Source organism: Gobius niger (assembly GCF_951799975.1).
Source record: "Gobius niger genome assembly, chromosome: 18".
Classification (NCBI taxonomy): Eukaryota; Metazoa; Chordata; class Actinopteri; order Gobiiformes; family Gobiidae; genus Gobius; species Gobius niger.
In genome coordinates, this window is record NC_136869.1 from 26,398,631 (window position 1) to 26,417,990 (window position 19,360).

At 43.9% G+C, this 19,360-nt stretch overlaps 1 protein-coding gene across 1 annotated transcript; it reads right to left on the reverse strand.

Annotated features, from left to right (window-relative positions):
* Positions 1-779: 779 nt before the first annotated feature.
* Positions 780-17,951, reverse strand: LOC306977828 (uncharacterized protein; the record flags this gene model as incomplete). Its single annotated transcript, XM_079576268.1, has 32 exons — positions 780-1,331; positions 1,474-1,551; positions 2,050-2,244; positions 2,381-2,435; positions 2,503-2,658; positions 2,735-2,767; positions 3,037-3,081; positions 3,310-3,345; positions 3,659-3,730; positions 3,923-3,976; positions 4,190-4,243; positions 4,420-4,473; positions 4,548-4,592; positions 5,279-5,332; positions 9,203-9,256; positions 9,346-9,399; positions 9,834-9,887; positions 9,953-10,006; positions 10,494-10,547; positions 10,626-10,679; positions 10,933-11,022; positions 11,131-11,152; positions 11,662-11,693; positions 11,781-11,858; positions 13,864-14,037; positions 14,121-14,340; positions 14,411-14,576; positions 14,986-15,172; positions 16,475-16,591; positions 17,435-17,554; positions 17,663-17,799; positions 17,867-17,951. 32 exons carry the CDS (start codon positions 17,949-17,951, stop codon positions 1,144-1,146), a joined length of 2,871 nt encoding a protein of 956 aa, XP_079432394.1. The 3' UTR covers positions 780-1,143.
* Positions 17,952-19,360: the final 1,409 nt, after the last annotated feature.

Here is a 19,360-nt window from a genome sequence, read left to right on the forward strand (position 1 = left end):
CAGTCACTTAATGCATGTATCTACATAGAAAATACCACAACAACTTCAAATGTTATAGAATGTAGTTAAGCAAAAGGCCAGCAGAGGGCGTACATCTGTCTCTGCTGTGATGGAGGAAGGAGTTCAAAACAAAAGTGTAAACAATGATAGCGACTGGCAAACTGCTAAAACAGCGCCAGAGAGAAGAGTTTCACCAAGAAATGTTATGTAGAAACACCCGACCACGCGAGAATCACACTTTGTCGTCAGAACTATTGAGCAGGCCTGGGTACGGTTACATTATTTTGGACACCAGTATGTTAACGGCACTTGGTTTTTGATACAGATGCAAGAATGATATTGGTTTCGATACTGTTTCGACACATCTAGAACCAGAAAACAGAACAATAATGTGGCAAAAATAAGGATTTTCAATACCAGCAGTACCTAAACCTTTCTCCCGATACCAAACTGGTGTTGTTTAATGATACCCAGCCCTATCATTGAGTCACATGAACATGGATGCAAATATATGCAAGTACATGAAAACCATTAGAGTCCATACGTTTTCTTCCACTCCACAAGTCATCTTTGAGTGCAGTGATGTAGAGTCACTCAGTCACATGATGTTTGTGCCCTCCAGTTCTAGATGTCCTATGCACAGGGCACAATAATAAATCGTCCAAATGACTCAAGAATGTCAGCAGCCGCTCACTGCATCGTGGATAATGCGCTCTTCAACATTTGAAATGACCATGAAACTGTGTGTCTGAGATGGAGAGGACTTTGGTGCCTGTGTAGTGTCTTTTGTCTGCAGCTGCTTGAAGCTGTTCTCAGTATCTGCAGAGCCAAAGCAGTGTCAATACAACATGGGACATGATGGGACTGACGGGCATGGACCAACGTACTGTGAAAGTCAAATAAATGAGACAATCTGGTGCTGTTGTAGGTTGTACTGGAAAAGTAGAAAACAAAAACTACAAAAATAAATCAAACTTCATTTTTCTGGCTTGAATAGGCCTGCTCCATCACACGTCCTTGGAGTACTGCGTTGTCCCCGTGCTGTTGTCAGCGTAGAAAAGACATTCCGTGTTTGGGGTGGAAAGCCAGCCTGCACACAGCAGTGATGCCTCTGTCTGTGATAGTGTCTCTGCCCCCTTGAGGTCACTCGCTGGGGCCCTTGCTGTAGTGGTCCCTGAGGTTGTAGCTTTGGTAGCACATGGACACATCGCAGACCCCTGGCAGACCGGGCCCTCCACGTTTTCCAGGATATCCGGGGGCTCCCTGCTTTCCTGGAGCACCAGGGCTTCCTGGATGACCAGCTCCCTCAAAGCCTCGAAGACCTCGAGGGCCTGTAGTAAAAGAAGTTAGTGCAATCATTTTGTGCAATTTCAGATTATGTGCAGTGTCCTGACAACCATAGGAACTATAAAAAGTGTGAAGTGCATATTTTCTTATTTCCTGGTAAACTAGGTTTTAGTCAGGTGTACATACCTGGCTGTCCGGGTTCTCCTGGGGGCCCTTGGTGTCCTTCTCCTTTATTGCCCTTCTGCCCTTTAGGTCCGATATCACCTGGAGACATTACAGCGTTTCAAACAGTGTTGCAAATAAACGGCAGAGACCGTTACACTGTCTAGAGCAGTGGTTCCCATCCTTTATTCCTTGAAGCCACCCCTGCGAATGCTCTAGTCAGGCCGTACCCCCATAAATGTGCCAAATGTAAAAATAATTGCTAAAAAGCATTTATTTAAGTATTTACAAGGATATGTGAGTGTTTTATGTAACTGTTCTCCTTTGTCAGTCATATTGGATGATTTTTAACCATTACATTTGCTGAAATAATATCACTTATGACGTGACACTCTGACTGTGACAAAGCCGTGGGCCCCCCCTGGGGAGGCCCGCCCCCCTGAATAGAATCCACTGGTCTAGAGAGACTCTGGAGTGTGACATTATATTATATAAATCAAATTATGACTGAAAACAATCAACTCTGATGCCACTGCTGCCTCTAGAATGCTTTTCTAGTTCTAACCATATAATTAATTTAAATAATTAAAATAGTCAAACCTTTAAGGCCTGGATCTCCTTGCCTGCCTGTAGGACCAGGGTAACCTGTAGCTCCGTTTGCGCCAGGGTACCCCGGTGCTCCCATAGAGCCTTTGGGACCTGGTGTGCCAGGCTCTCCCACTGGTCCCTTCACGCTCATACAGGGGGCACATCTGTTTGGGGGGCTGACGGTCCGCAGCAGCATGGGCAGCTGGCCTACAGACAAACACACTGCTTATTAATGTTGCAAGTTATGATGTTCCAATGATATTCCAAGTGTCTGACGGAAACTACTCAATAAAAGTAGTCACTAAGAGAGAGATGATCCTATCTGGTAATAATATGTCCTCACTGCGCAGAGCCTGGGTGCAGAGCTTCAGCAGAAGGTCATCTGTTGGTGGTTTGCCCTAAAAACACCAAAGCGTCACTGATGTGGAACAGTGCATCGCATTGTTAAGGAGGAGAGGCACTCACTGGTTTTCCAGGGTATCCGGGCTGTCCCTGCTGTCCAGGCTGACCTGAGGGTCCATCAAGGCCTGGAAAACCTCTGGGGCCCACAGCCCCTGTGTGGCCAGAGTCTCCTTTGGCCCCCACAGCTCCACTGGGGCCCATGTATCCGGGGTAACCTCTCTGAGGAGCCCATAGCTAGTGGTGAGGACTAATGGTGACATGTAATGATACTATATTCAGAGTAAACGACACAAACCTCTCCTTTCCTTCCTACGGGGCCCACTTCACCCTGACAACAACAACAACAACACACAAGTACATCAGCCTGACAACAACAACAACACACAAGTACATCAGCCTGACAACAACAACAACACACAAGTACATCAGCCTGACAACAACAACAACAACAACACACAAGTACATCAGCCTGACAACAACAACAACACACAAGTACATCAGCTTTAAAAGGCCATGCCTAAGTGAGAGTGATTTTGATGTGGAAGGTGATCATTTCGAACACTAGGAGGGTGTCAGGTTTAGAGTGTCCATACTTACAGTGAGGCCAGGGTCACCAGGATCTCCATCATTGCCTCGCTCCCCCTGAAAACCACACAACAGAAAAATAACTCATCTCTGGGTCACGATTGATTTGATTAGAAGTAAGTGGTACCACAGGGCTCCGTACATGGACCAACACTATTCCTTTAACATTCAGTGGACTGGGAATTGACCTCACTGAGCCTATTTCAGGACTAAGGATATATTTGAGTAGAACCATATAAATGTGGAGGAATTCATGACTGTGGAAAAAGACAGAATAGAGAATACCTGTGTGCCTTTGCATCCTGTTTCCCCGACATGTCCCTGAAAATAACAAAACCATACATTTGACATTTCATCATCATCGAGCACTCTAACATGTCCAAACTCTTTATAGGCCAGTGTTCTCTCGTCCCTCGGCAGTTCACTTTACTCTGAATTCTGTGTACACTGAAGTGCTCTGCTGTCACTATATTGTGTTCTCCTCCTGTGTGTACAACAGTATATTACAATGTGTGGTCCCCATGTGCATATTGTTGAGATTCCAGAAAGAGTGACTTGTTAAAATGTGGAACTCTATGTTTGCCTAAAAACACAGTTGGCCACACGTGCACACATGTTTAGCCTCTGCACTCACCTTGTGACCTTTGATTCCCGGCAGCCCCACTTTACCGGGCAGGCCTGGAGCACCGGGCTCACCGGAACATCCCTGTAAAGGTCACAATGACTTTCCATTTAAATGAAAAATGTCTACGTTGTCAAATAGTTGAGCTGCATTGTGACAGTAAACAGACTAACATCAGATCGATAACAATACTGAGAACAGAAGTGCCCAATAACCATGGGAGCCAAATGATCGCCCAAACATCTTTACAATTGTAAAAGTCATGTTTTTATTTACCTTTTCTCCAGGCAGACCCAAAGATCCTGCTGCACCTGGATCTCCAGACTTTCCCTGATGACCAGAAAACAAGAGACTGTATCACTATCAAACGTTTCATTCGGAGGTACACATTTGACAAAAGCACAATCCATACAAGGGTCCCTCAGGGATCAGTTTTAGCTCCTAAGGTTTTTGTTTCATACATATTCTGGGAAGGCCGTTCATCACTTTGGATGACGGTTGGGGTTGAAGAGTTTAAGCTTCAAATACAACGATAGAACCTACCATGGGGCCTTCTGGGCCAGATTCTCCTGGTGGTCCTTGGGGGCCTTGTGTTCCCTGTTGAAAAAGAGTGGAATTAACTGAGCTAGAGCAGTACCATAGATATAGCTTCACATACAGAAAATAAAACCAACACCTGACCTCCCTGTTACAATTCAGAATATATACAGTATTTAGGTTTTCTCTACCTTCGCTGTAGTTATAAATATACTACATTACACAAGAACACATACCACTATGCCTTTAACACCAGTGGGCCCTGGAGGTCCAGGTATGCCTCTGTCTCCCTGAAACAAAGAGAAGAACTGTCAGAAACATACACCATGCACATTTGAACAAGGATTATGGAGAGTGAACATACCGGGGCACCTATGGGACCTGGCACACCCACAGCTCCCGGCTCACCCTTTGGACAGAGCAACACCTTTAATATTTATACAGTATCAAGTATTTTATTCCATGCATAAATCATCGACATTAGTCACATCAATGAAGCTTTTGCTTTTGCATTTGTACTGTACATTACAACTACTCTGCCCTGTCTACACCTTCCTTCTCTCCTTCCAACAGTATCTCCACCTGCATCACTCTGCTCCTGTATGGAAGTGACTTTAGCTGACACAGCCTACTGCACTTATCAGAACGCAGGACTGGCTCAGGCCATGCGCTGGTGACCGCTGCTGCTTTAATGAGTGCCTGTACACAGACTGGGTGTGAACATAACGACTTGAACAGTACACAGAGGATCCACATAAACATGAAACCACTTCATTCAGCGCTGCCAGCCAGAGCCAGCATTGTCGGGGAATGTTTCTGTGCACACAAAGAGCATTTGTTTCTTATCCTTTAATACCGAGTCCTGTACATTAAGTCTGGCCGCTGTTTGTAATTAAAGAACTATGAACAGGCCAATTCTGAAACATTTGTGTAAATAGAACATGCTTTTCTTGTCTTTTAAGACCTGGATGCCTGACCACTGCTGACATGCAGCTTTCCTTTGATATTTGGAAACCCTTGTGTTTTAACAAACAGAGTAACATCAGTGACTTATCTGCAGAAGGAGCTGTAATGAGAGTGGACAATCAAATTTACCAGATCCCCTTGAAGTCCAGTTGGACCGATAGGTCCAGGGTCACCTTTCAGCCCCTGAGGAAGAAAAATGTTCCATTTAGTACTAGTGCATCAGGATTTACAACATGAATATAAATACTAGTTAGTTTATAACACAGGGGTGCAAAAAATACTTTTCGTGAGGAGTCTAAAATTCTGATATTGAACAATTTTGCAATGCAAAATATGAAAATAACATTCATTTTTCTGTATCAGGTCAGGTTTTTGAGTGATTTTCCAATCTCTGTATTCCTTGAGGCCGTGATTTTGACTTTCTGTAGTTCTGTAAAAAACAACCTCAGCCATGGGGCCACTTTCAACAACATTTTTCAAAGAAGTGAACTTACGTATCAAATAATAAAAGTGTCTGTTTTATTTCTAAACTTAAAACGTCACCAACATACGCTCGATTGTAAGCTCAGCCGCTTCCAAAATATCTGCACAAATGTAAACGATGTTCCAACAAGCCCCAGTCTCCCCCAAACTGTGGACAGACCTGCTCCAGGACAAACACATTATGAAGACAATAATACCCTTGAGCAACATATGACTGAGGGGGAGAAATGATCAATATGATTTTTGGATTCAGCTCACAAAACTTAGAACCCAAATTTGTTCTAAAACACACCACCTGCACAATGAAAATGTTTGCATTTGCATAAAGCCGTGTGTTATGGCTGATGCAGGAAACCAACTGGAGAAAGTGACTCATAAATATCAAGATTAACGTCCCACAAGGGGAAACATGTCTTGGGGACGTCGTGTAGGCGAAGCTGCATAACTAATGCTACATCCGTTTACAGAGGAACAAGTTCAAATGGAGGACAAACTTTTGCAGTAGGAGCCGGCTCAAAAAGTCAAGCAGCAGAAGATAAAGGGCCTTCAAAACCCACAACCTGACCCTGACTTGAGGTTGAACTTTACTTTGACCTAAAGATTGAAATATACATGCCTAATATTCTGAACAATGCCGTTAGCGGGTCAGCCGGGACAGACTGGGAGGAGCAGCTTTTTATTTGAAGCGTCTGGCCACATGGCACATACAGAGGAGTGCGGGTCGACCACAAGAGCGGGCCCTTAATTAGACAGACAAGTCGGCTTTACCAGAGGACAATGCAGGACACGGCGTTGTAATTGTCAGCGTGTCGGGAAGGTCCTGAATGGTCTGTTAGATGTGGGCTCCTCTCCGCAGATGAATGCACTGGGATAAGCTCTTCAGAGACCATTTACGACATATTTTACATGTTTGATTAATACAGACTCGAACCGACACAATGACGAAGACGCTGCAGGTTAATAAAAAAGAGGCTATTTAAAACAATAGTAATAAAATAGTAAACAGACATGTTTATTAGAAAAGAAATTCTTGCCAGTAATTTGGGAGTGAAATCAGAATCATGGATAGAGCACTAGCTTTAAATTTATAGTGTCTCCTTTTTTTTGTTTATGTACATTTTTGATGGGGTTAAATTCCTATTCATTTTTCCCATGGACTTTAGCATAATATTAAGAGGGTCATTCATTAAGCGAAAAGTTGATTGGCAGCACAACTAACATTCTAATAACATTCTAATAATTTACATTGCCAATAGCTCAATCCACTCGGAAGAGTTACAACTTTGGAACAAACTGGATATGCAACTCAAGCAATGCTCAACTCAAACTATCCACAGATTTAAACTGTTATATAAACATTGGGTCTGGGTTGGGTTGTTCCAATAGACGATATCATCGTCCATCGTACTGATCTTCTGTTGACCTACTAAACCTAAACACTTTGCAGGGATTGCACTGTAAATGTAATTATGAAGATGATCGCTAGTTTAAGTAGCCTGCCAGAGACATGACCTGTTAATTCTGGTTTAAAGTCAGACAGTGACGTAAAGCAGGAACATATGGTTCCTGCTGTACATTACATGTTTTGCACAAATGTGGTGGGAATATGCTCAATCTCATTTCATTCTTATCTTCGTCATTTCTGAAGAAAATAAAGTTCAAATGAACAACTGTATTTCAAAAGTGACAAATCATGACTTCCTCAAACTGGCTTCCCCTCGCTCTATGCTCTATGCTCTTTGCTCTTTCCTCTTTCCTCTCCTCGTCTCTCAAGTGATGGTGCGCAATGTTTCATGTTCAGTTTAGTTTCTATAAATTGCACCTTTGGAACAGAGGAGCTGCTATGCAAAGTTTTGTGCGTAGCAAGCTTTAGAAATGAGACCCCTGGTCACTATATAGACAGATCTATATGGGTCTTAAATGTTACATTCATATGTTGTCTAATAGTGTTGATGTGTGCTTTTGTTTCCTTACCATTGCTTTTAATTAAATGAAGATGTAACGGAGAATGTGAAATGGGAGTGGGATTAAAAATGTTTTTTCTTCCCACCTCCTTTCAGGCAAAATTGGAGCTTGCTTTTTATGTTGAAATTAAGGTTGTTGTTGGTTTTGTTTTGTGTTTTGCCTGAAATAACAAAAAAAAATAAAAAAATATAAATTCAGTGGCTTGCTCATTCATTGTTGTAATCAGAAGAACTGGTATGGGCCTCTAAGTACTGACTCACATAGCTTACTAGCCTCCATCGTGCCTTTAAAGTCGCCCACTCTTGTGTCTCTAAATATAGACTGTAGACTAGACGTTTGCGCAGTCGAGGGACGCTCTGTGCAAACTTCAGCTTCATACCTGGTGCAGTGAGTGACTGAACAGGCTCCATCCCCCCGACCTTTTCCTCAGACAGACCGTACCATTTTCTGCTACTGTGGGTGGCAGAGGGGTGTGGGGTCTGGTGTTTTGACCACGTTTCTGCGGCGTGGAGACCTCAAGCACTTGGGACCTTTCTCAGACATGACAGTGTTTAACTCAGTGGGAGAGTTTGTAATTTGCTTAATAAGAAGCGCGATGTTACTGCAAAGAAGAGAGTGAAGAGGGAGAGGTGGCACTGCTTGTAGCACAGCACGCCTTAGTCTATGTTTCCTCAGCGAGGCCCTTTTTGCACTGGCAAGATACCAACTTTTTTTATGTCTATGAAAGAAATCGATGGGACTTTTTACTTTACAATTGTTTGCATGTTGAGATGTTGCTGAACCATAAATGTCTCCTTTTTTTTACTGTACATTACTCCATCAGTGAGGAGGAAGTGCGTTGGCAATTCCTGAAGCTGAAACCGCGGAATGCCCCCGGATGAAACACAGCTGGCTCCCGTCTTCACAGACATTTTCAACACTTCCCTGGAGTCATACCATGTACCGTCCTGCTTCAAAACGTCCACCATCGTCCCTGTTCCTTACTTAGTGACTACAGGCTGTGGTCATGAAGTCTTTTGAGGGCTCAGTCCTGCCCCACCTCAAGGACATCAACTGAGGAAACTTAAGCTGCCGACCAAGATGCTGGTGCAGTTCTACACGGCCATCATAGAGTCCATCCTCTCCTCCTCCATCACCGTGTGGTCCATCCTCACCTCCTCCATCACCGTGTGGTCCATCCTCACCTCCTCCATCCCCGTGTGGTCCATCCTCACCTCCTCCATCACCGTGTGGTTCCCCGGCGGGACAAGCACCGACTGCAGCGCATTGTGCTGCTGCTGAGAGGGTGATTGGCTGTGAGCTCCATCTCTACAAGTCCTGGTCACCTCCAGAAGGCGTGTGGGTCGGATCACTGCTGACTCTTCTCACCCCGGACCCGGACTATTCACTCCTCTCCCCTCAGGCAGGAGGCTACAATCTATCCAGACCCATAGATCCCGCCACTTGAACAGTATGCTTTATGCAGGCCCCTATAGCCTTATATTTTAAAGCTTATTTTTATCTAAATTCTGTGTTATGTGTTGCATGAAGAAAAAAATCCTAGTTTGTGAACCTGCTACCATGGTAATAAAAACTATTCTGATTCTGATTACATCTGAGACTGACCTTTAGGCCTGGGGGTCCCGCCTGTCCACCTTTCCCCACCGGTCCCGGGTCTCCCTGTGCACAGACACACAGTAAACCCACCGGCGTCACAGTGAACACATGAACACACTGAACTGGGCGTGAGCTGGTGAATGGGGTCTTACGGTCGCTCCAGGTTCGCCGGGAGGCCCTGTCTCCCCTCTCTCACCAGGGATACCCTACACAGAGGCGGGGAAAAGCGCTTTAAAATGCGTCAAAAACTTTCATTCAATCATTTAGAAGACTGGGTTTGACTTCGATCTTGATCCAGGCCTGGTGGTGGTTCTCAAAAGGTCAAAGAATGTGGGGAAAAAAGTGCAAAAGTTTCAGGAACAAGGATTTGGACAGTTTTACACAATGACATTCACCGATTTCAACATAACTGAATAAATGAGCTTCCTGGTAACATCTGCCTATTGCTGTAAGTAGGTCATTCCTCCTCTAAATATAAATATAGAAAAACGGCTGGGTAAACCAAATTTTGTATGACTGTACACGGTTGAGAAGTATGAAAAGTCTTTGACACAGTCCCTGCTTAAACAGCGAACTTATTACACACAACTTCAAACCTGCTGGTCATATTAAAGTTGGCAGAGATTGGTTTTGCTGTTACCTTAAATCCACTTGGTCCCAGCTCTCCGGGCAGACCTGGTTCCCCTGGGTCTCCCTAGGATCACATTGAGCTTTATTGACACACAATAATAATGGATGACTGATGTTCTCTAAACTTACCTGGACGCCTTTAGAGCCGGACTCTCCTTGTAGTCCTGGGGGCCCTGGTTCACCCTGTTCAGTTCAGACCAGACATGACTCGGATTAACTTCTTGTAATACAAATAGTGCTGAAGTGAACATCCTGTATATTTTATTCACAGGAATATCAGTCTGGAAAGGGCGTGGCTTTTGCAGCTGCTGCCAAACTCAAATGGATTTGAGTTTGTTTATTTGCGGTCACGTGTTGTTCGGATGTGGAAGTCCCTCAGTAACAATCTCCGGGCGGCGCACAGGAGAGACAGCTTTTTACTAATCGGCGGTAAATGACCAAAAGCACATCGACAGTAGGAGAGTTTTGTGATTTGTTTACTCTGCTTCCTGTTTGCTCGCGTATGTTCTGCTGTGGAAATGTAGTTAATGTCGACTCTTATCAGACTCGATCTCTGGTAAAGCGGTGAGTCTGTATTTTTACACTCAAAGTAGTGTGTGCTACTTGTTGCAGTTATAACAAAACTGATTTTAGTTTTGGGGAGGGACTATGTTGAGGAAAGTGATATGACCTTGTTCCCAGGTGCTCCAGGTGTCCCAGGATCCCCCACTTTTCCGTCCTTGCCCTGCACAAACATGCCACAAAGTCATGATTTTTCCCTTGGAAATGGAAATGACAAAAAAAGAAGAGAGGGTGAACTTACAGGTTTCCCATCAGGGCCAGGGGGGCCCTCCCGGCCTTTCTCCCCTCGGAAACCCTGCACACACAAGACTCATCACCTGAGGAGCCAGGCGGGGGGCACTAGTGTTGCTGCAGTGTATGTATGGAAGATATATTTAGTGGAATCTAAGCAGAGCATGTGTGAAGTGTGTGGTATTACAGTGAGGTCACCAAAATACAGATTGGCCAAATAGCCACATTTCCACATCAGATCGGCCTGTTTTCCCTTTCATTGAGGGCACAGAGTAAATATAGGAGTATACTGATAAGGAGCAGCTGCATGGAGTTACCATGCGTCCTGGGGGCCCGCGCGGCCCTGCAGCGCCCACCACACAGTTACAGTCATCCGGCTCCACTGAGGTGGTCCGGTTCAAAGGACACTGAGGACAGGGCAGCACAGAGGCATTATGACAGAAGGACAGAGTTTTAACCACACAGAGACATAGTGATCCATATAGCAGTCATAGATAGGAGCAACATCTGCACACTTTTGCTGAGGCCCCGCCCCCTCTGGGTGAAAACAAAAGGAGAATTAATACAGCGACAGAGTTCATCGAGCACTGCTCCCTGTATCAGCCCTTTGTGACCTGATTAATCGGTAAAGAAGTCGTTATTAAACGTCCTCAGCATAAGGCCTTTATGATTCTCTGGGTCTTAAACACACATTACCACAGCAGCAGATTTGAGAATGTACCAAGCATATTTAGCTCTCACAACATACAGAACTACATTGTCGGCTGCAGACATTTCATTCAATAACAATATAAAAGAGACACAACAAAAGCTGTAGCTGTAATTATATAAGCGAATCAAGCAAATGTGACTGATGTAATGATCACAGCGAGTTCAGCTCAGTTTGAAAAGCCATAACGTCACCTCTATGAACACATTTCTTCCCTGCCAATGGACGAGGGCTTCTGTTTCACCCGCAGGGGGCGCTAACCTTCTCAGTGACGTAGACTTTGCTCCCATCCATAGGTGGACATCATATTTTCGTAGCATTTTGAAAACAACAAAACAATAATGGTCTCGCACTTACCCTGGGGTCATCCTTCACGTGACCGAAGAGGAAAAGCACAAACAGTTAGTCATCAGTCCCACATATTGGACCATCGTGACTTTGTGTAGCAGTGTTTACCACAGAGTAGATCTCACAGGCCGTCTCTCTCTCACTGTGCTCTGGGTCACAGTACAGACGCAGCTTCTGGATGTCCACCTGCACAGCACAAGTCTCTGTCAGCTGGATTTGAGGCTGACCTCGTGCTTTGTTTGTGTGTTTTATACATGTAAGCTCTATTTCAACACGTGAAGTTGGAATAAGAGTCGAATGCCCCAAAAAAAACAGTTGGAAAATAACATGATTTGAATAAAAATGTGAAATGAAAGCAGTGCTAGCTATGACATGATCTGAGAATTGTTCATATATGTTATGATGTTATGTAGCGCTGCGTACCATTACTTTTTATTTTACGGTTCCAGTACTTTTGCGATACTTGGTTTCCGATACCGATACCTGAATTATATATTTATTTTGATACCAACCAGAAGCAGAAAACAGAACGGTTTATCTCCAATGTCAAGAAATGTGTGAAAAATGGACAAACATGATCACATGTTGGTTCATTGGTGACTTGAATTGACCCTGAATTAAACGTGTAACTACTGTAATGAATGTACATGAAAATCTTAGTCATTCATCATGATCATGATCATGAGGATCACATAAGAACACCATGAATTAAAAAAAAACGGCAACGAAATGACAAAATAATCAACCAATCAGGATCATGAGGATCATACAGGAACATCATGACTCATATGGAGGAAATTTACTTGCAAATTATGGGCAAAAACACAAAGTATAACTTTATAGGACACAATTTACGGCAATTATTACAATTAATTGTAATAATTTGTTACAAAAGTTTTTTAACTGTGTTTTTCACACAAAAATTAAAATTGAAAAAAAACAACAACCAAAAAACAATCCAGAAATCATTTCTTCTTCGTCAGGGCATATGGTCTTTAACAGGTTAAAAAGTTTAAAGTAATGCACCACTTTAGCTGAGGGGACATCATTTGCAGGTAGATTTCCTCCATATGAGTCATGATGTTCATGTTTGATCCTCATGATCCTGATTGGTTGATTATTTTGTCAATTCATTGCCGTTTTATTGAATTCATGTTATTCTTATGTGATCCTCATGATCCTGATGAATTATTAAGATTTTCATGTACATTCATTACAGTAGTTACACGTTTAATTCAGAGATGAAGTCGTCCATGAACCAACATGTGATCATGTTTGTTCCTGAGACGTCATGATTTAGTAATGCATGAAGAATGTATCATGAAATCATACATTAGTTCATACATAAGTTCATGAAAATCTTGCATGAGCTCAAGTACCATTATTATAAAGTGTTACCACAACTTTTAGCTGAAACAAGTAGGGGTCTCATTTAAAAAACTGTGCGTGAGACTGACTTTAAAAGTGCGTAGAAAATGCATAATTCTGTTCTAAAGCCCTGCGTATGTGCCAGTACACACACCTGACCGCACACCAGACCGCAGTCTCTCTTTCGATGATTTCCCCTTTAGCAGAAAGCTGCGGACGTCACAACACGCCCTCTGCCCGCCTCCATTTGACCATAAAAGGCAATGCAAACTGACTTTTGTATGAAATTTACCAAAACATGAGGCTATAAAGAATTCTTACCTCTTACCTTTCTGAAGAAAATGACGTTAGAATGAATGATTTCAAAAGCGATAAAACCTGACTTCCTCAAACTGGCTTCCCCTCGCTCTTTCCTCTCCTCGTCTCTCTGCAGTGTTTCTGAGAAGTGCAGACCTTGGACGGCAGGTATACAGTTTGCATAAAGGAGCGCAATGTTTCATGTTCAATTTGATTTCTATAAATACCACCTTTGGTGCAGAGAAGCGGCTATGCAAACTTTTGGCCTAATTTTGTGAGTCGCAAGCTTTATAAATGAGGCCCCAAGTCATTTCCTTTCATGCTGTCCCTGGACCAACAGCATCAAAGCTGTTTGGTTTTGGTACCTGCATTTGAGACTTTTTTATTTTTTCTATATCAGCAGTACCTAAACGTATTTTTTTCCGATATCGGTATTGATAAACCATACCTTATTGTTATGATATGATAGGAAACAGTTTTGCCTCCTTATCCTCTCTAAACATTGATGCTCTTAAAGGCTTCTTACAGTGACAGTGGCATTGGCTCTGCTCTTCTTGCCGATCTGGGTGTATCCGTTGATGTAAATGGGCTCCACGGGCTGCAGCTGGTGCTCCTGAATGAGGTGGTCGTCGAGGAAAGCGCTGACCCGCAGAGGCCTCACCACAATTTTGAGCTGGTGCCACTTTCCGTCAAACAGGGCCTAGCAGGGGGAGGGGGGAAGCAAAACGCTAACTCTCGCTGAGACACAGCATCCGCACAAAGCGAGGGAAAACAACGTCACACCTGGAAGCCGGTCGGAAAGCTGACCCTCTGCTCCAGCTCTGCGACGCCCGTGGTGGTGAAAGCGACCGCCTTGTCCTGGCCGCTCAGAGTCACCGCCACCTGGACCTCCTTCGTCTTGGAGAGCACCCTCCAGAGGTCAAACGTCAGCTTACCGCCGCTCTTCAGGCGCACGGTGGCCACGAACACGTAAGACGGCGGCAGGCCCTCTGGGAAGATGTCCCTGCAGAGAGGCTTCAAGGTTAAGATGATATCAAGGAGTTTACGAACCGAGAAGTCGCTAAGGCACGCACCGAGTGGGCTCTGTGATGTCCACGCCTGAGCTCAGAGCGTAGGCCGACTCTGTGGACAGCGATCCCGGGATGCTCTTGGCTTTGGCCGGGATGTTCATGCCCAGCAGGAGTTCAAAGCCTTTCTCATCACGCGACGGCACAGGGATCCGAGTGGGACACACAGACTCTGCAGAAAAAAGGCAGTAAATAGGCTCACATTACATCATGACATCCTGTAGCTTCATATTAATGGAGAGGAACAGATGTTTTGACCTTGTTTATGGTTAATGCCTCAATAATTATGGGAATCCACATCAAACAAAAAGGATGGATTACATTTGCTGATTGATTCTGATTGTAGGCCTTATATTATGGTGTTTATCTACCCATGGGTCTAAAATCAGGACTGCTGTAATTGCAATAAACAAGATGTATGATTAACAGCCCTATACAGAAGTCCAAAAGAGGAAAATGTAAAATGACTGAACCCAAAATTGGCTTAAAAGAATAGATTTTGGGATGGAAGTACAGTAATAACTCCAGTATTTAGCATTATTATGGACTCCCAGTGAGAACACAAACTGACTGAAATGAACCTTCGCACAGTCGCTGCTGCATGTCCTCTCGGATGCGGTCTATGTTGGTGTAGTCCTGCGCGTACAGGACGTAGGCGCTGGATGGTTTGTTGGCGATGGTGATCAGCTCTGACGTGGTGATTTCTGACCCGACCCCCACGGCGAACAAGGTGATGCCCTGTGCCCTCGCCGCCTCGCTCCCATCCACCTGCAACACAGCCCTTTAGACTTTAACTTTATAGTTTAGAATCATGTGTAGGCAGTGGCGGCTGGTGTTCTTGCAAACAAGGGAAGCTCATGATGTTTTATATATGGACCTTATAAAGGACCTGCAAAAACCTATACCAACATTGTACACATTTTAAACACAGCCTTTTGAGCAAACGCCATTTATTTAGACTTTTAACTTACAGTTAAAATAAAAATGTGAAATAGGCTTAATTTTAGGCAGAAATGAAGTATTCCTACAACAACTGCTTAACAGCTACAATGTTAACAGGGTTTAATCTGGAACAAAACAAAACTAACGGACTAAACAAAGAAAATCTGGGAGTAAACCAGAACTAAACCATGTCCAAACTATGAGAAACAAACCAGGCCCACATTTGGACCAACTCTGAGCTGCTGTGCTTGTGTCATGATGTAGCTGTATGTGGCTAACAGCAGCTAAAGCAGGAGGAGCTAACACCAGAAAACACTTTTACTCTCTCCACAGAAATCTCTTATCCACAAAAGTATATTATTTTGAAAGCTTCCATAAAACATGTCGCGCATGACTGAAACAAAGTCCATCCCTGTCACGTTGGTGTCAGCAGCTCTTGTAGCTTCACAGTGACAGCAGCTAATGCTAATGCTAATGCTAATGCTAATGCTAATCTCACAGAGCAGGAGCGTCAGTAGAAGAGCAGAGCTTTCAGGCAAGGCGGAGGCAGCCAATCAGCATTCAGCTGGAGGGTGTTACTTTGAAGCTGAGCTTCACCGTTAGCACAGTTAGCCAGTCAGAAGCTACAGAGACTGCACTTAAACACTTCTCAAAAAAATTTAACACACTCTCGTGAATTTATTATGTAATTTATTTAATACCTAAATGTTTGGACTGTGAAATTTTAGGGGAAGTTCAGCTTCACCTGTAGTCAATGAAGGGCAACTAAAGGAGAGAAAAGACCTGCTAATATGAAAAGTTTTATTAGTTTCCCCTCCTCGAACTGCCACCTTAACATGGTGTAGGGGTTTGAGCACCCGAATGATCCTGGGAGCTCTGGGTCAGGGGCTTTGTGCCCCTGGTAGGGTTTCTCATGCAAACAGGTCCTAGTTGACGGGTCAGAATGAGAGACCAGACTGCCTGGTTAGAATCGTGAGGCCGTCCTTCCATGGACCCACCACCTGCAGGAGGAGCCATAGGGGCTGGTGCAGTGTGATTTGGGCAGCTCCAACAGCTGCCCCCACAACCTCTTCCTCACTCCACATCCACACAGCCACACCTCGGAGCATGGAGATCTGCAGTACGTACCACATCATCCTGGGACTTGCCGTCGGTCACCACCACTGCGATGCGGTTCTTCACTTGGCTGCCTCTTTGCGACGAGCCAAACAGATGCTCCACGGCAAACTTGATGGCTCTACCTGTCTGTACACACAGTAGAAATACAATTACCAACGCTATGGCTAGCACGATCAGGCATCCTGTTTTTCCTTTCAGCTTCACCCTTTTCTAAGTTATAACCTACAAACATCCTCTTTCTCTTTGTATGCAGTCAACATTAAAGTGGACATATCTTGCAGGTTTCGGGCTTCAAAACTTCTTCTGGGGTGCCTTATCAGTGACATCTTATGTTTTAGATTTTTAATGAATGTTTATGTGAAGACAGTAGCAAGTGAGAGGCTGGACTGGTCATATTCAATTGGCCGTTTCTAGGCAGCAGTAAGAATGAATAAGTAATTTTTCTACTCCAGGTCAGAGGTGGGTAGAGTAGCTGTGTGAGAGTAAAGTTACTTTGGAATATTTTTTCTCAAGAAGAAGAAAAAAGCAGTGATCAAAAATAATTACATAGGAGTAAATGAGTACCTGGGGAAAATACTTCTTACACTGTGAGTGACTGTTTGAGCATAAAAGTGTGATTTATACATTTCTTACTTCATTATAATATTACTCAAGTAGAAGTAAAAAGTACCATATGATAAAACTTCTCTAAGAAGTGCAACTACTTTCAGGTACAGAATATGTGTCAGAAAGTACCTGCAGGACTTGGTTGCGCTTTGTAATCTTCTTGCTGGAGAAGTATGTCTGTATTACTGAAAAATGTCGAATGAAAGAACTCCAGGTTTGTTTTTAATGATGATAGATTAAACAAAAAAAAGACCTTTGCCATTATAGAACATCTGTATTTTGTTTTTTCAGATCTTGGGACTGGCTCAGGGTGATGGCACCTTATCAAGTACACAGAAAGCGCACATCAGTGGTGAGTCTTACCTGAGTGTTTCCTCCCATGTAGTCGATACTGCCGAGGGCCTGGATGAGATCTGCTGCCCCCTGGTGTCTCCCCAGAGAGATCTCTAGTCGCGGGGTGTCACTGTACTGCACGACACCCACCTGGAGGACACAGAGCCACAGAGCTTTGAGCACAGACAGTCAGAGCCTGTTAAGTTAGATAGTTTGACATTCTTATTGTGTTCTATCAAACAAGTGGCACTGATTCACCTGTGTGTAGAGAGGGCTGATGTCAAAGTTACTGGTGATGTTGATGAGCCACTGTTTTGCGATTTCAAAGTCTTCGGGTCCAACGCTCCAGGAGCCGTCCACGATGTAGACCAGGTCATTCTGGGCAGTGCTGCAGCCTGCGCCCAGTTCACACGAGGATAAGGTCATCCAGTGAAAAGCTCCTTCATGTGTCGGACGCCTTACCTGCTCGTACGCTGTCATCCTCAACAGCAGAGGTCGCGAGCAGCACCGCGCTCCACAGTGACCACAGAAGCACAGTCCCTGGCATTTCAAAACTGGCTACAGGGCCTTTAAAAACATGGAGACTCTAGAAGGAATATGAGGGACACTCGTTAAATATGCAGAATCAGCACGCTCGGATATGGGCAAAAGAAAGAAAACACTACTCCAGGTATGCTTTGTTTAAACAACGAGGAAATGGTTCAAGCTCAAAAAGGCAGTTTGGAATAAGGCCAGTTTACATAGGAGACATAACACATTTGCATCAACAGAAGTTTAAAATGGAACACTTTTGTTTCTGCTCTCATTTTTCATGGGGTGAAGACATAACAGTTTTTTCTATAAACTCAATAGACCTATTTCTCTCAAATATATCTCACAAATCTGTCACTTCCCCTTTGTCAGAGAATCCATCCCCTCTCACAGGTGTGCCTAAGGCTGTCTACAATAAAAAAGACACTCTGAAATTGCTTATCTGGAGGGTTGGGAATGTCAGAAAACCAGTGAGCATCTGCTGTGACACCATTTGCCTCATGCATTGAAGCACATCTCCTTCATAGGTGATCAGGTAGTTCATGGTGGAATGCTGGTCTTCTCCTCTTCAATGTGTGCCAAGTGACTGGACATTGTCAGGAACTGGAACAGCGTCCGAAATAAGGCTGGGCAATGAATCAAAATTTCAACGTCTACTGTGGTCAATTTCAACAATCATCACGGGACTTTATAATCGTCAAGTTTACAGCATTTTCTGGCTGTCCAGAACCAGAACTAAAGGCCATTTTATTTCTTATTTTTTATTTTTTATTTTGACCTTTATTTAACCAAGAAAGTCCCACTGAGATTAGGACAATTATTGTACATGTTTTTAGTGATAGGGGAAACCAGAGTACCCGCAGGAAACCTACGCGGACACAGGGAGAACATGCAAACTCCACAGAACGGCCCCGTCCAGGTGGGAATTGAACCCGGGACCTTCTTGCTGTGAAGCACGAGTGCTAACCACTGCACTACCATGCCGCCTTTGCTCTGCCCGATCCTGTCAGATCTCTAAGCCAAGCAGGAAGGGCCTGGTCAGTACTTGGATGGGAGCCTGTTTGGGAAACACCAGGAAAGCCTGGATGAATGTAGTGAGTGAGTGAGTGAGTGAGTGAGTGAGTGAGTGAGTGAGTGAGTGAGTGAGTGAGTGAGTGAGTGAGTGAGTGAGTGAGTGAGTGAGTGAGTGAGTGAGTGAGTGAGTGAGTGAGTGAGTGAGTTTGGTGGTGGTGGGAGCGCTTTGAGAAACTTGCTAACACAGGCTTGTAAAGCGGAATACGTGTAAGACATTATCATGAAACCAAAAGAAAGCATTTGTTTTGTTAAGGCTGAGGTTTGTATAAAAGTCAAAAGTTCATGAATCGGTTACATATGTTTATTTTATTATGAAAGTATCAAATCGAAAATCTAAGTCAAGCGGAAAAA